The sequence below is a fragment of the Carica papaya genome, chromosome 5 (assembly GCF_054855325.1).
Source record: "Carica papaya isolate Zhongbai chromosome 5, ASM5485532v1, whole genome shotgun sequence".
Lineage (NCBI taxonomy): Eukaryota > Viridiplantae > Streptophyta > Magnoliopsida > Brassicales > Caricaceae > Carica > Carica papaya.
The window spans coordinates 43,683,599-43,704,440 of record NC_142313.1 but is presented as its reverse complement, the minus strand read 5'-3'; the positions used below and the strand labels follow the sequence as shown (position 1 = coordinate 43,704,440).

General features: G+C 36.1%; 2 protein-coding genes and 1 non-coding gene across 4 annotated transcripts in view; all 3 read right to left on the bottom strand.

Annotated features, from left to right (window-relative positions):
- The window catches only part of TPC1 (two-pore channel 1), a 46,650-nt gene extending 33,729 nt beyond the window's left edge, over nucleotides 1-12,921 (bottom strand). For both annotated transcript variants that reach the window (XR_015819506.1, XM_088221231.1), the window contains exons 1-11: nucleotides 12,780-12,921; nucleotides 10,962-11,029; nucleotides 10,153-10,386; nucleotides 9,724-9,867; nucleotides 9,506-9,613; nucleotides 9,031-9,126; nucleotides 8,180-8,310; nucleotides 6,722-6,782; nucleotides 5,428-5,594; nucleotides 4,005-4,110; nucleotides 3,777-3,854 (exon numbers count right to left, since the gene is read on the bottom strand). Coding sequence is in view for 1 of the 2 variants with exons in the window: in XM_088221231.1 (XP_088077357.1) it covers nucleotides 3,777-3,854; nucleotides 4,005-4,110; nucleotides 5,428-5,594; nucleotides 6,722-6,782; nucleotides 8,180-8,310; nucleotides 9,031-9,126; nucleotides 9,506-9,613; nucleotides 9,724-9,867; nucleotides 10,153-10,278 (1,017 nt within the window). In the remaining variant the exon portion in view is untranslated. The remainder of the gene's footprint in view (nucleotides 1-3,776; nucleotides 3,855-4,004; nucleotides 4,111-5,427; nucleotides 5,595-6,721; nucleotides 6,783-8,179; nucleotides 8,311-9,030; nucleotides 9,127-9,505; nucleotides 9,614-9,723; nucleotides 9,868-10,152; nucleotides 10,387-10,961; nucleotides 11,030-12,779) is intronic.
- GSL05 (glucan synthase-like 5) lies at nucleotides 12,554-20,338 on the bottom strand. The gene is made up of 2 exons (XM_088221230.1): nucleotides 14,892-20,338; nucleotides 12,554-13,053 (listed from the first exon to the last, which is right to left on the bottom strand). Exon 1 carries the CDS (start codon nucleotides 20,208-20,210, stop codon nucleotides 14,898-14,900), a length of 5,313 nt encoding a protein of 1,770 aa, XP_088077356.1. The 5' UTR covers nucleotides 20,211-20,338; the 3' UTR covers nucleotides 12,554-13,053; nucleotides 14,892-14,897.
- LOC148266146 (small nucleolar RNA J33) lies at nucleotides 17,180-17,260 on the bottom strand. The gene has a single exon (XR_015820854.1). It is a non-coding gene; the product is annotated as a small nucleolar RNA J33 (small nucleolar RNA).
- Nucleotides 20,339-20,842: the final 504 nt, after the last annotated feature.

Below are 20,842 nucleotides of genomic sequence, written 5' to 3'. Positions count from 1 at the left end.
CTTGAATACCTTTTCCAAGTCTGGTTTATTTAGACGTCCAACATCATCTTCTTGATTAAGACTTACGGCAATATAATTGTCCTCCTGCATATGACTCTCAATTGTTACCCAATTATGTATCACTTCTTCCTTCTCACTGTCCCCTGAAAATGTGTTGGGTTTGAGTTAAAGTAAGACTCATTCTCCTTAAAGGTAACATCTTACAAAGTATTTTCTAGATGGTATATGATAACACTTATACCTTTTTTGGGTATAAGAATATCCAACAAATACACACTTAAAAGTTCTAGGTTTTAACTTACCCACATTTCTAGTATGAACAAAGCACACACATGCAAACACTTTTGGGGAAACAATGTAGGAAATTTTTCCTTACAAAATCTCCATAAAACTTTTAAAATTCAAAAACATTCTATTAATAAGATAGACAGCTGAGAGAACTGCATCTCCCCAATAACTCTTTGGTAGATTCATGGTGAACATTAGTGACCGAACTAACTCCAGTATGTGTCTGTTTTTTTTTTCAGAAACCTCATTTTTTTCACTAGTGTAGACACAACTTGTCTGATAAATTATCTCTTTTGACTCCAGATAGGCACAAAACCCACTATCCATATATTTTGTACCATTATCAGTTTTCGCAAAATCTTAACTTTAGCACCAAACTGTATATATATCATTTTGTAAAGAGATTAAAAATATGAAAATACATCACTTTTTACTTTTAATAAATAATTCATGTTAATCTACTACAACAGTCAATAAAAGTAACAAATTATCTATGACCAGAAAGAGATGTACTTTGAGTAGGTCCCTACACATCATAGTGAATAGTCATAAAAGAATCAGTACTCCTATTATTACTTAAATGATAAGAACTCCTCTTATATTTAGCAAGTTCGCATGCATCACAAAACAAACACTTCATAAAAGTTCTCTTAAATAACTTAAAATATAATTTTTCTAAAATAAAAAAGGAAATATATCTCAATCGTCGATGCTATTGTAGTATCTCCATATTAACTTTTTTATTTTCAATGGTTGCTTGATTTCTAATTAAGTTCAGATGTCTATTCAAGACATATAAGCCATCTTTCAGTTTACTAGTTTCAATTCTCTCTCTGATTTGAAGATCTTGAAAGATGCAATGATCAGGAAAAAATTCAATTTTACAGTTGAGATCTCTAGTTATAACACTAATAGATAAAAAATTGTTAAAAAAACTAAACACATGTAACACTGAAGACAGTGTAACAGTAAGAATACAATTAATGGAACCAGTTCCCGACACGGGGGTGTATGACCCATCTGCTATATGGACATTATCCCCTTCAGTACAAGAATAATAGGTTGAGAATACTTTAGAAGAGTCTGTCATGTATCTGTTAACTTCAGAATCTATAATCTAATTATCATGAGTTGAAATAGGATAAGTAATACCTAATTTTACCATATTTGATGTGTCAACAGTTGATGCAGAGTTAAGTTGACTCAGAAGTCTCTTCAGATTTTAAATTTCTTCTGTGAAAAAGACTCCAATGGAAAGTGAACCAGGTGTTTCCCTAACTTCAACAAAATTTGTTTGAATTCTTATGGTTCCACCTTTTCTTTCTCCCCAACCCTTAATTGGTATTCCATGCAACTTCCAACAAGTTTTCCTAGTGTGTTTTGGCTTGTCAAAATAGTCACACTTCCATATATCTCTGAATTGATCAGAATGAGCCACTAATCCAGCCTTCTCAACTGGTACAATGTGAAGCATGACATTTCTTCTACTCTTTTTTTACTGAACATAAGCATAAGTTTGTTCTAATGAAGGAAATTGATCCTTACCAAGTACTTGGACCCTTATTTGATCATATTCAGTGTTCCGACCAGTTAAAAAAATATAAATTCACTCTTTTTCTAATAATTTCTGAAATTTGACTGCATCTGCGGGACACTTTACTTGAAAATCTTGATAGTAATCTAACTTTTGTCATAATCCATTCAATTCAGAAAAATACTGAGAAATAGTCATATTTTCTTACTTTGTGCCATGAACTTTATTCCGAAGTTCATAAATCTGAACGTCATTACCAATCTGTGAATATGCAAGAGATGTTACATTTCATATTTTTTTGATAGTGTTAAACAACAGATATGTTCTGACAATATAAGATTGCATGGAATTTATGAGTCATGACATTACCAATGAATTATCATATTCTTATCTATTATATTTTAAACTATCAACATTTGGTTTCTTCACCTCACCAGTAATGTAACCCTGCAATCCTTTAAATTTGATGAACAATAAATAAGATCTCAACCAAGTAAGATAATTAATTCTATCAAGTTTTACGGCACTGATTTGTAATGAAGAGTTATCAAAACTAGTAACACTCATCTTTTTTGCTTTTGTCATCTTAGAATACTAAAAATAAAAAGGAAAAATACCCAATAATGAAAAATGGACCTCCTATCTGAACCAAGGAGCCAAAAAAGATCTAAAAAAAATCGAAAAAAGGACAAAAGAACCGAAACCATATTTGGCTCGACTCGGCTCGGATCGACTCAACACCAGCTCGGATGCGGACAGCTCTACTTAGGCGCGGACAGACCAGGTTGGAGTAGTCTGCGCGCGGAATGGCCATACCAGACATCCCGTGTGCGGAAAAGTGAACTGACGTGAGGGAGGGGCTCTGTCTGGTCAATGCAGTGCGACTCAGTGCGCGACCAAAGCAGTATGGTGTGCAGGAGGATCAGTCGACTCGTTTCCAAACGCGAATCAGCTGGATCGAAGCAGCAGAGGGCAGAACGATAGATCTTCCAAACACACGCAGCCGCGTAAAAAAAAGGTCGAATAATCGCAATCAAGACAGATTTTGTGCGGAAAGGAACCAGATTTGTCTCAATCGGATTTTTTTGGCGGTATTCCACTGTTTTTTGGGCTGAATGGGATGAAGCCGGCGGCGGGTGTGGCTCACGCACCTCTGCTGCCAGCGGTGCGTGTGGCAAATGTGTGCGGAAACTGTGACTGTTCTGGCCGGGGTTGAGCAGCAACTCCGTATGGGAGATGTTGGGTTTGGTTTCTTTGGTAGTTGAATACCAACTTTGGCTTATTTTGCTTATTTTAGAATTTTGAAAAACCTTAAAATAGTCTTTCCTTTAACTCTGATACCATGAAGTTTCTGAAGAAAATAAACTTTTAATTTTTATTTCTTATTTCTTGTGTTTACATTTAGAAAATATATATATATATATATAATGGTTATTTTTATTCTAATTAAACTCTAATTATAAAATAAAATTATTTTATTAGAATTCTAACTAATATAGTATTTTACTTAACATGAAATCCGTATCAACACAGTAGTAATAATCATTACACCTTTGGCTTTTCTTGAATGAACTTCATTATCCTCTGTCAATGTTTCTTCATTTCTCCCCTTCTGTTCTAAATAGTCTATTAATTTGTATGACCAATGCAGAACTTTTTTACTGATTTCTCTTATTCCAATACATTTCAGTTGATCATCGTGATAAGTTATAAACACATTAAACAAAAAATTAATATTCTCTGTAAGCCAAGTTCTATCAATTAAGAGTAGCAGGACAAGACCCCCAAAACTGTGAACCAGAACATTTACACATATGAACAAAGAATAAGCACAGGTGAAGATATACCCCCACAACAATCAGCAGAGATATGTTGTCCATATTGAATTTAGAAACCAACCTTGTTAAGAAAAACTCTTAAGAGAAGATTTAACCCATAATATTAACATACTTACATGAATATCAATGACATTAAAGGCTTTCTCCAATGTTCTTTTCCTCATACAGTCCATCTCAGAGACTTGTTTTGCAAGCTGCAAAAAAGTATTGAGACTTCAGCATGTGCATCTACTATTTACTTGTGAAGATAAGAAAGAGCCATACAAATGCCTACATATGATGGTACTAAATAAAAGAGTATTTTCATAACTAAAATGCAGCATTAAGGATGAAACAAACTGTACCTGACTTTTGAAGCTGTCATATACAACTGCAAGGATCAAGTTAGTGACGAAGTAAACCCCCAACAGCACGTAGAGAACAAAAAACAGGCAATACCAACGTGAAGCCCTTTAATAGATAATTAAAATTTGTTAAACATAGTGAGAAAAAAGGTTCCATAAAGTTTAAGGAGCATCAATGAAGAAGTAACTAACTAAAAATTAATAAAGAAAATAACTTATTTGAAGCTATAGAAGGAGTGGATAAAAAACGATACATGAAATAATATAATTGGGAAGAATGACCTGGAGGAGAAAACAATTGAGGCTAATACCATTTGCAATTTCTTGGTTTTATGGAAAGAAAGAAATAGGAGCAATATCGTTTCAGACCCTGAGTTTTTTTGTAATGGGTCAACTTTTATACTCCATGGATGATTTCGGTGATTTTATAGATATCATGATTGATCTGTAGATACTTTTGTATATGAATTTGCACCCCTTTGGTGCTTATAATTAATGGAAATTTATAATTTTCATTTCAAAACAAAAATGATTGGGAAGAATGACTAAGCGAATACACTGGACAGAATGACCAAGTGCAGCTATAACTTCTAAAAGAAAGTTAAGGCACCACTAGAATGGATAAATAACTGACTGCAAATGTAACTTCTAAACAAACGTTAATGCACCACTGTAACTCATAAATATCGGAACAAAGAACAATCCAGTGAATATTATCACTTGCTTCGAAGACAAAATAGGGACAAGTTGAGATCCTAGAAATAACAAGAATCACTCTGGAGATATCTGAAGCGCTGCTGACAACTCTCACAAAAAGTACAGAAATTCAAGTCACCTTCAATCATAGAAAGTACAGAATTTTCATTACTTTTGGACACAAAATATATCTAGAAAGAATCCTCTTCTAGGACACCTTTTAAGTTCACAGGCATGATAGTTATATCCTGCTCCTGGAGTGTCATATCATCGTGCTGATTTGATGAACCAACAAATCATAGTATCATGGGTTCCACAATTTTAAAATCAAGTCAGTGTGTCTTAATGCAACCTACTGACTATGAGTTCCTGATAGTGCGACATACTTTCATTTTCTAATTTTTATTATTTATTGATGTGGCATCCTAGGTGTAGCATATTATTTACTACATTAGAAAATATATAATCAACCAAAAGATAAGGAAGACACAGTTGATAATATCATCACAATAAAACCTCTGGTAAGATAAGAAAGATCATGCAATAACATAACAATTTTGACGCAATACTTCATTCTAGCACAAATCAAAATGGTGGATTTAATGATAACAGCAGGTTGAATATACTTTCTGAAGGTTTCCCTAATAAGACACCACTCAATTTAGCATTGGGTAACTAGAAACTTCAGACAACTGAATCAAAATTAATTATTTAGAATCCGGCTTACTTGTAGGCAGGAATCCAGACATCTGGGTTGTTGGATGTGGTAAATAAAACAAACATTTGATATAATGTGGCACCATATGAAGTAAAAACAGTTTTTCCCTCTTGGGTATCCTCAAACATGACATAGGCCACCCAACTTGCAAAGAGAAGGAATAAAAGCCATAAAGCCTGCAGTTGAAGACATGGGCACAAGAATAAGCACATAAAAGGATAAAATTATGCAACTGGAAGCAGAAATTCACTTCAACGAGGGATAATGCTCTATATTGTCCAAATATCTTACTCATCATATGCCCCTCCTTCCCCGTCTTAAAAGTAGTCCGTATTTGTTTAAAATTCTTAGTCCAAATTGAAAAATGAAATAATGATCAATGCTTGTTTCCTACCTTGCCTTTGTCCCTCTAGCTAATCACATGTTTAAACTGAATCAATATGTATAAAGCAGGGGGATAAGTACTTTAACTACATTGAGTAAGAAATTAACATTTATTATTATGAGGAGAATCCCCAAACTGTTTCCCTCTTATTTCCAGACTACTTTTTGTTATTTTGAAAATTGTTTTTGAGGCTTTTTCTATATATTAGACAGCTTCTCCTTTGTTTCCAGGCAGGGTCAAAAATTGAAGATTAATCTCGAAATATCTGAACTAGTTCCTTTTATGCCTTTGTGACGATGAATCCCCCAACCATTTTCTTTTACGGTGTCATGAGGAGGTTATAAGACTAAGTGATTTGTTTTTTAGGTACTCATTAGGTTGTGAGCACCCATTACATCTGAATTACCACCTTGTGGAGTTATCCATGCTAACAAGAACAAGAAGAAGCCGGTTTCCTCATTCCTCACTTTTTTTGAATTAGTAACTAACTTTTCTAGGATCAAAGGAACCTACTTCCACCTTGTGTATTTTGTTCAAATTTCAATCATCTTCATAATCAAGAAGATCTTGCAGAGCTTTTAGATATCTTGGCTGATCATTTATTTCTTTTTCTCTTCTATCCAATGGTATTTCTTTATTCATTAAAAAATAATAAATTTTTTGGACAATCTTTTATATTGTTGCTTGCATGTGTACGTGGGTGGCACCTTGTTATAATGCTTCTTTTCTACTGAAAAAAGGAGACTGACACTTACTGCTGCCTTCTTAAAAGGTGTTATTAGGCTCTTAATTATTATGAGAAAAAGAGAATATGCAGTACAAAATCTGATAGTGATATGTCAAATTTAAGAAAAGGAAGAAAGCAAAACTTGGAGTTCATTAATGATAAAGGTACAAAATTTAAGGTAAGTAACAAACCAAGACATTTAAGTACGTCCCCAGCATTCCAGCCAGAATCAGGATGCTGGCTCGCAATTCCCTAAATCAAAGGAAAATAGAAGAAAAATGCAAACTAATCAATTTGAAATTTCTTAACAGACAAAACACAAGCACATGCTCACACAAAGAGTTTCTGGCATATCTATCCATCACAATGGTAAGTACTGTAATATTTAGATGTTTGGTGCTGATTCAATCTTCAAGAGAAAAGTTTCTCAACCAGTGCTATATTGCAATAAAAACCAAAATTATTAGGAATTGCTTTTCAACAATAACTTACAAAATGAGACACAATGGATTAAGAAACTTGCACATCCTTAAAATGCATTACTTTCCTCCATGAACCCATTCCAAGAAGTCATCCTCACTTTTCCACACTGCAGTAGCTCTTTGATGCAGGACCATTAGGCTTATATGGGAAGATGAACTCATTCAGGCCTAGGAATGCCTTCTAAATTACTAGTGTATGGTTATTATATTTTAATCAGCTTCTACGTCTTCAATTGGAGGTCCAATTTTGGTAGTTGTTTTTCGTACTTAGTATGGTAGATACAAATGGATGTTCAGGTATCTTCTAAATATACGGGTGATATTGTAATAGTGCTTTAAATTGTTTACAAAGATTCCTTCATGCTAGAGAGCATAAACAATTTGTGGTGATGGTTGTGTTTCTGATCCCTATGATTGTAGATCACCATTTCCTATGTTGCAAGTCAGATTTTTCTTTTGCTCTTCCACTACCTTTTTCTTTAATTACTATTGTGCTATAATCACCCCTCGCTTTTATTAATCAAGTAAATTTAAGATACTTTAGGATCACAGAGCAGTTGGCAAACCTCATATATGTGATTGATTAATTTTAAATTCATGTTAAAATTACAGAAAGAAAATCTAAAGTGTACTGATCACATTTACAAGGTTTATCATTTGTGCTTTTAGAGCACCTTATAATTGCTCCTGGTTATTACCCAGTTAACTGCTATCAGTTTCCCCAGTAACAACTTATTCTCCAAACGAGCAAAGATGAAAAATACAAATCTTTAATAACCACAACCAAAAGCACAAAGAAGTCCGCTGTGTAGTCAGTTCCAAATCAATCAGTCGATCAAAGAAATCAAGGCAAAATGCCAAAGTGATTGATGCATCAAAGAATATATCATGTCACACAAATGAGGTAGTTAAAGGGTAAAACTAAATGTCCAATCTCTAACTAATATTTCTATTATTCTGCTACTGACCACTCTTAACATCCAATCTCATAGAGGACCCTGAAAATTAACTTTCAATTCATTATTATATTTTTTCCTTTTGAGCACAGTTAACTAGATTCATGTGAAACATGCCTATTTTTAACAAGTCTTAATTCCATGTAACACACAAATGCATAGACAAAAGACACATGACTTGCATTAAATAAGAAAAAAAACACACGAATACCTTATATTTAGGATGAAAATGACAACTCTTATATATGGTGCCAGCCTAAATGGAAGAAAATTGAAGGCCACTGGAAATATATAGAGAGCATTGACCACTATATCAGCAAGCAAAATTAGCAGACAGATGACCTGAAAATTTGGAAGAATGGAAGTTTCATTAGGCCATATGCAATAACAGTTACATACTATAGAATTGGGGAAGAGGGTGCATGCTAAATCGTAAAGTAAGGCATAGAAAACTTGTGTGTTATAATCCCATTTGTGGAAATAAAAGAATACAAAGGTAAATGTAGAAAAAGGTAATTAACTCATAAAGCTGTAATTTGCAAAACAACAAATTAGTCGTGCAGTAATTTGGTTGGTCATGATACCTTAGTTATAACTAAAGAAAATAATATGCAACCAGTACCATGAGAATTTCTTATTAATTGTCCATTCTTGAATAGTAAATTCTAGTTCACGTGACAAAGGGATGAGTAGTTACCAATTGTGTTTCGTAATGGACATAATATTTAGTGAACAAAGAGGATCCAAGACTGATTTTACTTCTTATGCGTTGCAATTACCAATGCTGCACATAATCTTTCATTTTTTTAATAATTGAAAGACAAAAAGTACTTATAACACAAATGCACTTCAGCGAACAATACAGATAATATCATTTTCGACAAGAATTTGCATAGTTCTTATTTGGTTTTAGCCCTATCTCATTTTTCTTTTCTTGTTAATAGAACTTTACTTATCCTGTTCGTATTTCTATTTGCAAGATTTATAGCTCTGAAATAGAGCAGATTCAATAAGAGAAACAAAGAAGTCAGAAATAACTATACGGAGGAATCTGCAATTTACCTTTAATTGATTTAGCAGACTTTTCCAGAAGATACGAGACCCTTCATAAGTTATTGGGAAGAAGGTATGTATTGCAAGTAAAATGAGTGTCACAACCTGCATAAGAAAGTAAAGAGATTTGCAATTTGCAGAACACTTAATCACGCATTCATTAGACTTAGTACATGTCACTCTTCTGGTTTGCTCCAAAATTTTAAAATATTCTAGAAATCAAGTCAAAAATAGTTGGCATCATAAATTTATATGGGCAAACATTTAGAATTATATGCATCTAATTTGCAACTACAAAAAGATGCGCCTAATTTTTATTGCAAAGCCTCTGGCTCCCCTCACCCAGACTGTTGATAATAATTAGCGTAATTAGAGCTGAACCCAGCTCAGTAGAAAAAAAAAGGTAAAAATAAGTTGATTGAAAGGAAAGTTAGCAAGAAAATGTCGCATCACCACCATGTTATCAGAATATCTTTCCTCTTACCTCATAGATAAAAGTTTCGGCACCAGTCAAGTAAGGCAATTGACCGAGAAAAAAATACTCTCTGTCATTGCAAGACTTGGCCGGATCCTTCTCGCACCACAAAGGTTTCTGCAACAAGCACCAACAATTACATAAAATATTTACACTCCACCTATTTGTTCGGCGAAAATGCCACAAACAGGCGTACCAAAGACAAATACAAGGAGCACACCACTAACCTCAAAGAAGTTCAAGACTATCAATGCGAAATAATTGAGAGACCATAACAAGTCAAATCGCGTGAAGAGAAAGTAATACTTGGCAGCACTTCCGAAGTTTGATTGGTAGAGAACTTGCTCAGGTAGGCCAACTCCATCTTCAGCCTGAAGATCTCGTACCAAAAACCACAAATAGAGAAGTTGTTCACAATAATAAAGAAAAACACGAGTCTCCAATATGTTATAAGGATAACAAAGCAGAAAATCAGAGACACTGAGGAAATCACGCTCTCATAAAAGCACATTGCTATCAAGAAGGAAAGTTGAATCCAGAATTTCAGAATCTAAAGCAGTATCAGTGACTCGTTAAACGGAGAAATGCAGCTAGGTAAAGCAAAACCGCATCAGTAAAAAAAACAATGAAGAAATAAAGAAGAAGCAACAACTGACCAAATCGACGAGCGCAGCTGCTTTCTGGTAAGGAGAGCCATAAGTGATCGCATCAGAACGGCGATACATCCAATCCCTCCCTCTGCCACCACCACTACTCTCGCCTCTGAGAAAAGGCTTCTCCATGTTTTCCGTTGAAATCCCCTTCCTGTTCTTCTCGTTTTCTTGGTTGAAATCCAACAGAGACGAACAGAGAGAGCGAAGCTATGAAGCTATACGTTTATGTTTGTTTTTCTGGTAAGAATGAGAACGAGGATCGGTTACTTCAAATAGAATTATAAAATAATTCAAAAACTGCCAGATGTCAGTTAGAAAGAGAGGATGGGAACTTGATCTTCCGGTTAATTTCAAAGTCGTAGAGAAAAAGATTTTAATACTCCGGTTGACTCATTTAATTATAAAGTATTTCCACATTAGGATATAATTATAATATAAAATTTAATGATCACTAAATTATTAGAAGTGTTGTTATTATTTTTTTTTTAATAGAATTTTTCTCTCTCTTGTTAAATATTATTTAAATTAATAGTGGGTATGTTTTTTTATAAAAAAAAAAATTAGTAAACTCAAAAATAAAATAAAACTATAATATTTAATGAAAGACTCTGCTAAACGTGAAAATTTAAAAAATTACGAGACACCTTTGCGGTTCTCGAAAATAAAACTAAATTTTGAGTCGTCAGTTTCTTTATAATTCCTAATTCATGTATGTGAGATGTCACATAGTTCAAAGTGCTACGCCACTCCAATAATTCTGCCAACTTGAGAGATTTACAGCTTAAGATTCTTTCCGACAGAACAAACATTACCCAACTAGCTGAATCCTGGCCAGCAGCACCAAACCTCTCCTCCCCTTCATTATCGAAGATGGTGGCATCTGCATTACATTTTCATACTTATAAACATATAACTTTTAGAATTGATTAATTAGAATGTAACTTTTAAAAAATTATGATAAATTGTATTTTATGAAATTTAATTAAAAAGTACACTTAAGTTATATGGATATTTCTTTTCAAATATAAAATTTCACAATCAAATAAATAAATGAGTAAATTGATTGTAAAGATGTCGGCAAAAGCAAATTATATATATATATATATATACTGTTTGGAAGTAGTCATTGAATTTAAATTCAGGAAAGCGAAAAGCTCTGCCCTGACAAATGACTCAAATGGATAATAAACATGGAATTTAATGTCTGAGCTGACACCCTTTTCATCACTCTGCCACACAGCTCAAATCAAGAAGAACCACAAATAGTTTTCGTAATTTACTTGACCAGATTGAATTTTATCTCTAACAATTTGTAAAATTGTATCTAGACGAAAGCACATTATATGAATGTTAAATTCTGTTACTTTGAAAGTTATCATAACATAGTAAAGAATTCACCGTAGCAAATTCTGAGATCCGCCAACTAAATTAAATTTCATCTCCAGCGAAAAAATATTATACTATGATTAAATTGTAATAACTAAAAATAATCATAACGGAATAAAGTTAACTAAAAAAATATTCTATAATAACTAAATTTCGTTAGTTATAATCATAACGAAATAAGTAACTCAGTTATAGCAATTCAACTTTATTATCTCAACAAATCGAATAAAAAATTATTATATAATAACTAAATTTCGTTAGTTAAAAGCAATCATAATGAGATAAAGAACTCGTCGTGGCAATTCAACTTTATTATCTTGGCAAATCGAATAAAAAAATATTATACAATAACTAAATTTCGTTACTTGAAAGTAAGTTCGTAACAATTTTCTGAGATTTGCCAACTAGATTAAATTTTGTCTCGGCAAACCGTGCGAAAAAACATTATATAATGACTAAATTCTATTAGTTAAATGTAATCGTAGGGGGATAAAGAACTCGTCGTGTCGATGTTTGGGAAGTTAATTTAAAATCAGAACAACATAAACCCATGTTTTGAATAGAAAAGATGTTCCAAATATGTGGGTATGAGAGATTCAACTTAAACAGCACAAATTTTGTTTGAAAGAATAAATTTTTTTTAGAGGTTCTGATAAAATTTAATTGTTGAAAGACAAGGGTTTACCATTTTGATGGGAAAATAAGAACCATTATAAAAATTTACAAAATTTATTTAAATTTTATACTTATTGTATCCATTGAATAATATACATTTTTAGAAAAAAAAAATTCACATAATAATTTCTAAAGAGGAATGAGGAAAATATCCCATCAACAGGAACATAAACATATTTTAAGTAATACAAGTAGATGTGTGTGTATTTATACATGTGTATAGATATAAACACATGCATGTGTATAGATATAAACACATGCACGTGTACCTTCTTGTTTGTATGTGTGTGTACGTATATGCGTCTGAGACATACCTAAACAGATGCATAAACACAACAACAAATTTCAAACTAGGTGGGTGCTGCCTGCACATCCCTATATATATATATCAGAAGACAAATTCTCATACCACCACCTTTCTCAAAGCAAAAGCTCAAGTGGTTAAAAATGAGAAAGAGAAGCGTGGATAAACAAAATTGCTACATTCTGACAAAAGAATAATAAATAATCACAAACTATCGTGCTGCTAAGCTATATAATTAGTGTAGAGGCTACTGGAAAAGCTGTACCTTTAAATACGTGGAGAAGTCGAAAGCGCGAGAAACCAGAGTTCCTGAAATGCATATGAATGGGAAGACCCGCGAATTTAACAAATTACAACAACATACAAAGGAAACCAAAGCAGGCGATGGAAAACAAAAGAGAATGTCATCTTCAACTCCAGATTAAATCCATAGAGCCACCTGCTATCTCCTCTTGCAAGCAAGAAAAATTCTCCAAAGATCGCAGAAGAAATCTATCCACCCCGTAAAATTTTTTCTACACTTCAAGCAAGCTGCAAAGCTGCAAGCACCATATCATTAAAAATTTGGACAGTGGTCTATGCAAAATCAGTACTGATGATAAGGTTCGAATCAAGATGCAAGTCAACAAGAACGGTCTAGTTTGCTGCATGCTTAACTTCTTATGCAAACAATAGAAATAAAATTGGTACAAATAGCATAAATATACACAGTCTCTTTGATACCCTTTTTATTCAGAAAGAAGGGGAGGTAGGGGCTGGCATCTTTTTAGATATTATTTTTGTCAGGACTTCCGCCTGTATGGGGATTAAACTATACTCGGTGCAGGTGACCCGAGTATTTGAAGCATTCCTTGGGAAAGGCTTAATCCAATTTAGAATATTGTTGACACAGAAAAAGAAAAACATGCGGCATGTGAAGTCCAGGAAAAGAAAAACTGCTTTAGACAAACTGATCATTATTGAGGTTGAACGCGGCCTTCACTTCCGCCCCTGATGTTACAAGAAAGGAATCTAGAGATGCAAAAAGAAAACAAAGCTGCTAACGACATAGTAACTACTAGGGTGCTCATCAGTCTAAAGTAGAATGCAACAATCTCAGACTAGAACCCAGCATTTTCCAAGTTTCTCAAAAATTATGGATAGAACTAGTGGATGAACTAGGGGATGGAACCAGACCACTTCAGCCTCATCTTGTCCTATTTGGTCCTGTTTTTTCTTTAAAAAACTAAAAAAGATTACAGTTTATTTGATTTGAATTTACTTCAATTTACATCCTGCACTTTGTTTGTTACAAATCATATGCATAATTTAGTTTTTTGTTATTTTACAAAAACTGTTAGTTTTTACATCCTGCACTTTGTTTGTTACAAATCATATGCATAGTTCAGTTTTTTGTAATTTTACAAAAACTGTTAGTTTTTTAGAGACCACCTGCACACATATGAGATCTTATACACAAATATTCAGAAGCTCAATGCTAAAACAAAGCTCAAGGATACTTCCACACTTCAAAGCTCGAGGCTGAGTTTTCTCGAAATTGATGCAGAATGGATTTATCTTAGAATTTCTAAATAGCTTAGAAATTGTATTTCTCGCTAATCTACAATTTATCACAATAGTATGGTTAAGATTAGGTCTTTAGTAGTTTTTTTTTTTTGAGATAGATTAGGTCTTTAGTAGTATTAGAATTAATAATAATAAATATTACTTTTTCTATTAGGATTCCTTAATTATTCAGAATGATTTCCGTATCTTGGTTCCATAATGCATCATGTACAAAGTGTGATACCTATGTACATGAAAGGTATCACACCCATCCCCCAACTTAATTGTAATGCTTAGAAGATCCTAGGTGTCTTTTAGATTTTCTTTTGGTCTCCATTCTTAGGTATGGTATCGAGGAATCTTTAAATCTACCCAAAGTAACCCTGATTTGACATATGGTATGGTATCAAGGAATCTTTAAATCTACCCAAAGTAACCCTGATTTGACCCATATGTATTAGTAAGTTACCGACTAGAAACGAAAATCAGGAAGGTCCGATCAGGTCAAGTCAGTCATGGTTATATTTTAGTTCCTTAGGGTTATGGGTTCTTTCACTTTCAGGTTTTTTCTGGCTTTCAGTTGACTTCAGGCCTAAGATAATTTTGGGATGGTGTCTATCAAGTTATTCAGGTTTTACATTTTTTTGGGTTTCAAGTCATCCGGATTTTGGGTCTTTAACTTTATTTGGTAAATCAAGCAGGTCCATTCAGATTTTGTGTTCAAGGTGAAGCCAATTGAGAGAGCGGGAAAAACAAAGCAACTCAATATGCATATATTAACATAACAAGGTAATCACCACAAAGATTGAGAAATAAAAACCTTTCACTGTACCTCATATCAGACCTCGACTTTAGACTTCTTTCCTGTAACAATCTGGAATATTCGAAGCCCCCTGCTGAATGCTTCATTAAATAGGATCCTCGTCTGCATAGACTGGAACCCAGGCATCCATGACAAGAATGCTACAGGAGCCATGACAATAACACCAAACATAATGTCGTATAAGCGAGCAACAGAAACTACAATATCCCAAAGCCTAGTAGACTGCAGGAAAGGCCGCAATACTTGTGCAATCAAAATCAGACCCCATCCAGTAGGGATGAAAGCCAATAAGCTAGTGAAAATATCAGCAAATGTGAAGTCAGTGAATTCCAGCAAGGCAAATATCACAAGTACAGCGAGAATGATGACAAGGAATTGAACGAGCCGATAGTAAATGTGCTCCTTTGCTGCATACTTGTCCCGAGCATACCCTATCACCAGATAAATCCCCATAACCACAACAACATAGATCCAAGACAGCAAGTAAACAGCAATACTGGTACTTCCATTGGCAATACCCAGCTGGTATACGATTCCATACTGGAAAAAGAAGAAGCGGAGGTCTAAAATTATCTCCAATACCTTTCCCCAGAGGCCAGTTGTCCTTAGATGATCCTGCTCCTCATACCACCATCTTTCCCAGCTCTGTTCAGCTTTAGCAAACACACCACCACGATACCAAATCCAGTTCATAAAATCATCAAAGTCATACACAGTTTTCAACCAATCAAAGCCAGAAGGATTAAATATGAATGGGCCCATTATCCAAGACAAGACCAAAAACCAACTAGTGATGGTCATGGCTATATAAACAAATGTGTCCTTAGCAATGGGGCTATGTGATGCATAAACAGTAAGTATGAGTCCAAGCTCAATAGCCTTTATGAAATGACTGCGTGCATACAGTCTGTAGTTCTCAGCAAAACCTTTGTGCTGCACCACAAAACCACGCCCAGTTGCCCGATATTTAGCACCGCCATGAAGAATAGTTCGCCCAAAGAAGTGAGTACGTGTTCCCATGGAGAATGTGTAGAAGACAGATGAAAGCTGGAGTAGCATCGTCAAGAAATCCCAGATAGCCTGAAGGAACCCATGTTCAAGAGAATTCTCCACAATCATGGGAAGGACTGTGAACAGACCAAGTTGGATGATGAACTGCTGATTCAGAATGGTACCAAGTGCTTTATTGTTATCACTTTCATCAGCTAAAGCAGAACGCTCAACGCCACTAAGAGCAAGATAAAGTCGACCCCATAAGAATGCGTAAACAGTAAGAACAACCATCATTGTGTTAAAGAAGAACCCCACTGTGGTGTAAAAGAATGATAACATCCGGAAGAAGTCCAGTCTGTGACCCAACCTATACACGTCCCTGCTAAGAACCTGCTCACCATTCCCACTAGCAACCTTGGCCTCAAACATGGATATCTGGTTCAACCCAACATCCCGTCCCTTTCCAACTTGAATGTATTCATGGTGCGTGACATTGCCTCCTCGCAAAGTGCAATTAAAGCCAGCAAATATGTCCTCACTAATGTTGATCACTCTAGAAGCCTTACTAAGGCCGCCTCGACTTAAGAACCAAAATCTATCAAAAACATCAGGATGACCATAATGCATTCTGATTTTGAGAGGGTTTGCCAAAACACGCTGACCCAAGGTCACAAAACTTGTTTCTTGAGCTGACATAAACCAAGCAAGTGAAGAGACAGAACCGGTGAAAATATGTTCCCTCACACCCAGGATAGTAGGCTTCCTGATACCATAATTGCGCTTGAATTCTTCCAATAGATTCCGCATTTTGAGTGCTTCCTCAAAATAGTTGTCTTGGTTCATATCAATAGTCTGAACAGCATCACCACGAGTGAAGATAAGGGCATGGTTTTGATTCTCTGGCTTTCCCTCTCCCAGCTTCAAGGGGCCAGGCAACTTAACCCGGTAGAGTTCCACTTCCCTCTGCAACTCTTGATCATACTTCACAAGAACAGAAAAGTAGTCCTTCTCATCCCTTCCAGTGGAAACCTCATCCACATAAGCAACTCGAAGGGCTTCATTGTGTTTCATTAAATACAGAATCTCCTCAGCGCGAGGATCCTTTTTCGCCTTCTGAGCACCATATATCTGGCAGGCTACAACATATGTATATTTCATCAAGGCAGTCCCATACTCATGCCCCTTGAACAGCATACTAACAGAACTACTTGCCCTGCTTAAACTCCTGGAAGAAGGAAACCTCTCAGAGCTGAAGCTATCCAAGCGACCACCTCCTCTGATAGCACCAAGTTCCCGTGCTCCTTCTCTAATGTCCATCTCTGATGCAGAATCAAGAAAAGCCAACATCTTAAGAGCTCGATAGTAATACATCATTCCCCTAACAGTGCGGGCTAGTGTCTGGCCTCTATAGGAGGCCCAAAGTCTGAGATCCCTCAACTTGGTAGTCCAAATCTCGTCATCCTTCACCATTCCTTCTCGGCGCAACCTCTCCATGAAATTTTTCCACTCATCGACATAGATGGTCTGCAGATAATACAAGGTGGAAATCCCATCTTCATTTTCAGTTCGAAGCTGCTCTTTGTTGTAAATCACTTCCTCATTGTAGTAAGGAGTGAGAACACTGAATGACATCATCTTCTCTACTTGGGGAGCATGTGGTATATTCATAAAAAGGGAATTACTAAAGAAAGCAATCCTCCGTCTTGCCTCCAAATTCAGAGGGATATTCTGCATTGAGTCTCTTGAAGTAAGAATGGTGTACAAGCGTCTAACCTGTCGGTAAAAGTTCTCTCTAGTGGGATCAGGTAATTCAATAGCATTCTGGAAAAGCAATCCCGCCATTGCAGCTGGATCACGAGGAGCCAAACCATCCTCCCTCAATTGTTCCATGCTCCTCTTGTCTTTGAAAAAATCACGAATAACAATCTCATACAAGGCCTGCAAAGTATTCACCACCTTCCCAATATCCTCTTTGGGCTTGTTTACCAGCTCAACAAGTCTGATCAATTTGGCATGAATCTGCGGCAGGGCAGTCATTTTGAAGGTTTTGGTGAACTTCTCAATCTGAATAGAGTGATCAATCTCTTGAAACAGAACCGTCATAATAGAATGCTCTTCAGTGTTAACTTTAATGATCTCAAGCATCATGTGCTTAACACTATCATAAGTCTCAATGACAACACAGCGCCTGTACTCATTCTTGCATATCTTGTACCAGAGCCACTTATCAGGAGCATCCACCAACTCCGCGGCCTGGCTCAGAGAAAGCAGCAGCTCATTACCGAGCAGAAAACACGGCCAGCGAATAACCCTCACATTCCAGGAATTCTGCGGCAACTCTAACAACTCGACCTCACGATCAGAGATGATATCCTCTTCCCTGAATATCATAATTATCTCATTCCATATCAAGGCAAACTTGTTAGCCTCCACCTGATTAGACTCCAGCTTCTTGTAAGGCGCACCAAACCCGTACCTCAACTTCAACCTGTGAATGGCATCATTGAGCTTGCTCTTCAGCGTCCCCCTGGCATTCAGCAGTTGCTCCTCCGGCATGAGGTTGAACTGAATCGCACTGGCAAAGAACTGAAACCTGAGCTTCAACTGCTGCATGTTCCGAATCTCACCCAAGTGGGCAAACAACCCAACTATTGCTCCTACCAAAGAAGAGTAAATGGAGTACCAGATTTGAATATCCATCAGGTAAATCAAAACAACAGGCGCCCACAACAATCCCACGGCGAATCTATTGCTATCTTTGAAGTACTCATGCCATTCATACTCCACATCCTTCAGATCCAACAATAGCTTGGTGGGTTTAATCATTGGCTTAATCTGCAAGAAGTAACTAAAAGCGGCCTTTGTTGCAAGCACCATAACCCAGAATAGACTGTACTTTATGTTATCCACTAGACCTTCTCTCAATCCCCGGCCAACAAAATTTTTACTCTGAAACCACCACGACAAGGCGTAGAATATCCTCCAATTCGTCTCCTCGAGAAAATTCCTTACCCATGGAAATATAAACAGTACCAAAGCCAACACCTCCGGCAACAAAAACGCCAATGAAGCATAAAGGAAATGAAAAAGCCTCTTGTCAGTCTCTCTGGACCCAGCTCTATCACGGTTCTTCTGCGTCCAAATCCTCGCGTATAGCACCCCAAAAACGACAATCCACCCGGCTGCTACAATAGCCTTCAACACCATCCTCACTCCAAGACCCATTGTCTCCCTCGAAACCAGACTGTACTGGGTCCCTGCATCAAGCAACGACTGAAAGAACCGCATGCCGCTCCAAGTGATAAACACTGTCAAAACCTTCACCCAAACGTCCTTATGTCCCAATGCAGTCCAAGAAAAATTCGTTCCCTCCCAGGCCACAATTATCGCAGCTTGAAGAAACAACACCAGCATCACCCACAAACGGTCGAAGCTCCTGAAAAGATTCCAAAAGGACCTCTGCTCAACGAACCCCGTCTTGCCCACATGTTTGCTCCTACTCGAAGTCACAAAGAAATTGCTACCCAGATCAATCGGCCATTTCAGTTTGTGAAAACACCTTTTGCTCCAAAAATACTCGTTGATATCATCGTAATTCCTCCAAGCGCTATGAGGCGCCGTCCCGTTCCGGCTACTATCCACCTCAGCCTGGACGGTCTCGTAGATTGGCTTCACCACGCAATTCAAGAAGGCGTTCTCGCCGGAGAACGACGGCATAACAGGCTGCCCCGTGTTCTCATCGATGTAATCCTCCAGGATCTTGTTGAGCTCCATAGCCATGTTGTGAAAGATATAGCAGATGCACTCCGGCATAAACCGGAGATTAGCAGACTCACCCCAGATTAACAGATAGAGTCCGACGTAGAGAAGCTCCCGGCGGTGGTCACCGGAGCTCCGACCCGAGATCCATATATTCGATTTCTTACCTATATAGGAGCACCAGTTGGTGTAGTTGAGAAGAAGTTTCCGGCGGAACTTCCGAAGAACCCCCGGGTCCAGCGAGTCGATGTTATCCGGTGGAGGAGACAGCCGCATCTGAGCATTGGCTAGATGAAGAACAAGATGCTCCCGTTGATTCCGAACGTTATCCTTCTGAAAACCGAAAAAGAGGGCTAACCAGTCCAGAAGATCATAGTGAGGCCGCCATTGCGCGTAAGGAGGCCGACGGAGTTCTCCGACTGCTCGTAGAGCTGCTGCGGCGGCGCGTACCTCCGGGAAACGGAGAGAAGGGTGATCAGCGAGGAGGTTATGAACGGGAATTATGTTGAATGTCTCCTCCCCCGCGTCATCGCCCGGACCAGGCCGGTTCGAGCCGGGACGGTAACGGAGACTCATAGCAGCATGAGACGGTTAATTTGATTTTGGTTTTGGGGGTTTTTCTCTCTAGTTTGTTGCTTTTTTGGGAGAAGAAGAAGATGAACCAGAGAGAGAAAAAGTGGCGAGTAAAGAGTCGTGCGCGTGTTAGCGCGTTTCTCTTTCCTTCAAAAATATTTTTCATTTTTCATTTTCTTTTTAATTTTTTGAACTTTTCATTTTCTTTTTTACTCAGTCTGAATATTTGAAATTTCTTTATTTCTTTTTAATAATATCAAATAATATAATTAGTTCAAAGTTAGAAAGACTTTATCAAAACTATACACTATATATAATTATATGTATTATTTTTAAAATAATGTCCAACTTGAAATTAAAAAATATGAAAATTAGTTATTAAATTAAATTTATTTTTAATATTATATATATAATATTTAATACTGAAGAATTATATATTTGCTTTTTATAAGAAAAAAATATATATAATTAATTAAATATAGTTTTAAATTTTATATAATAGAGAATAAAATATTTATTTATACTTTTATTTTCATGTTTTATTATTCTTTTATTTTATTATTATTCCTTAGTAGGTAAGTTTTATTTTCCATTAAGAGACTTTTTTAATTTAATAACTTTTATTATTGTGTGAC

What these genes read in the sequence shown, in the direction of transcription:
- GSL05 (XM_088221230.1), bottom strand. Translation starts at nt 20,210, where the DNA reads ATGAGTCTCCGTTACCGTCCCGGCTCGAACCGGCCTGGTCCGGGCGAT.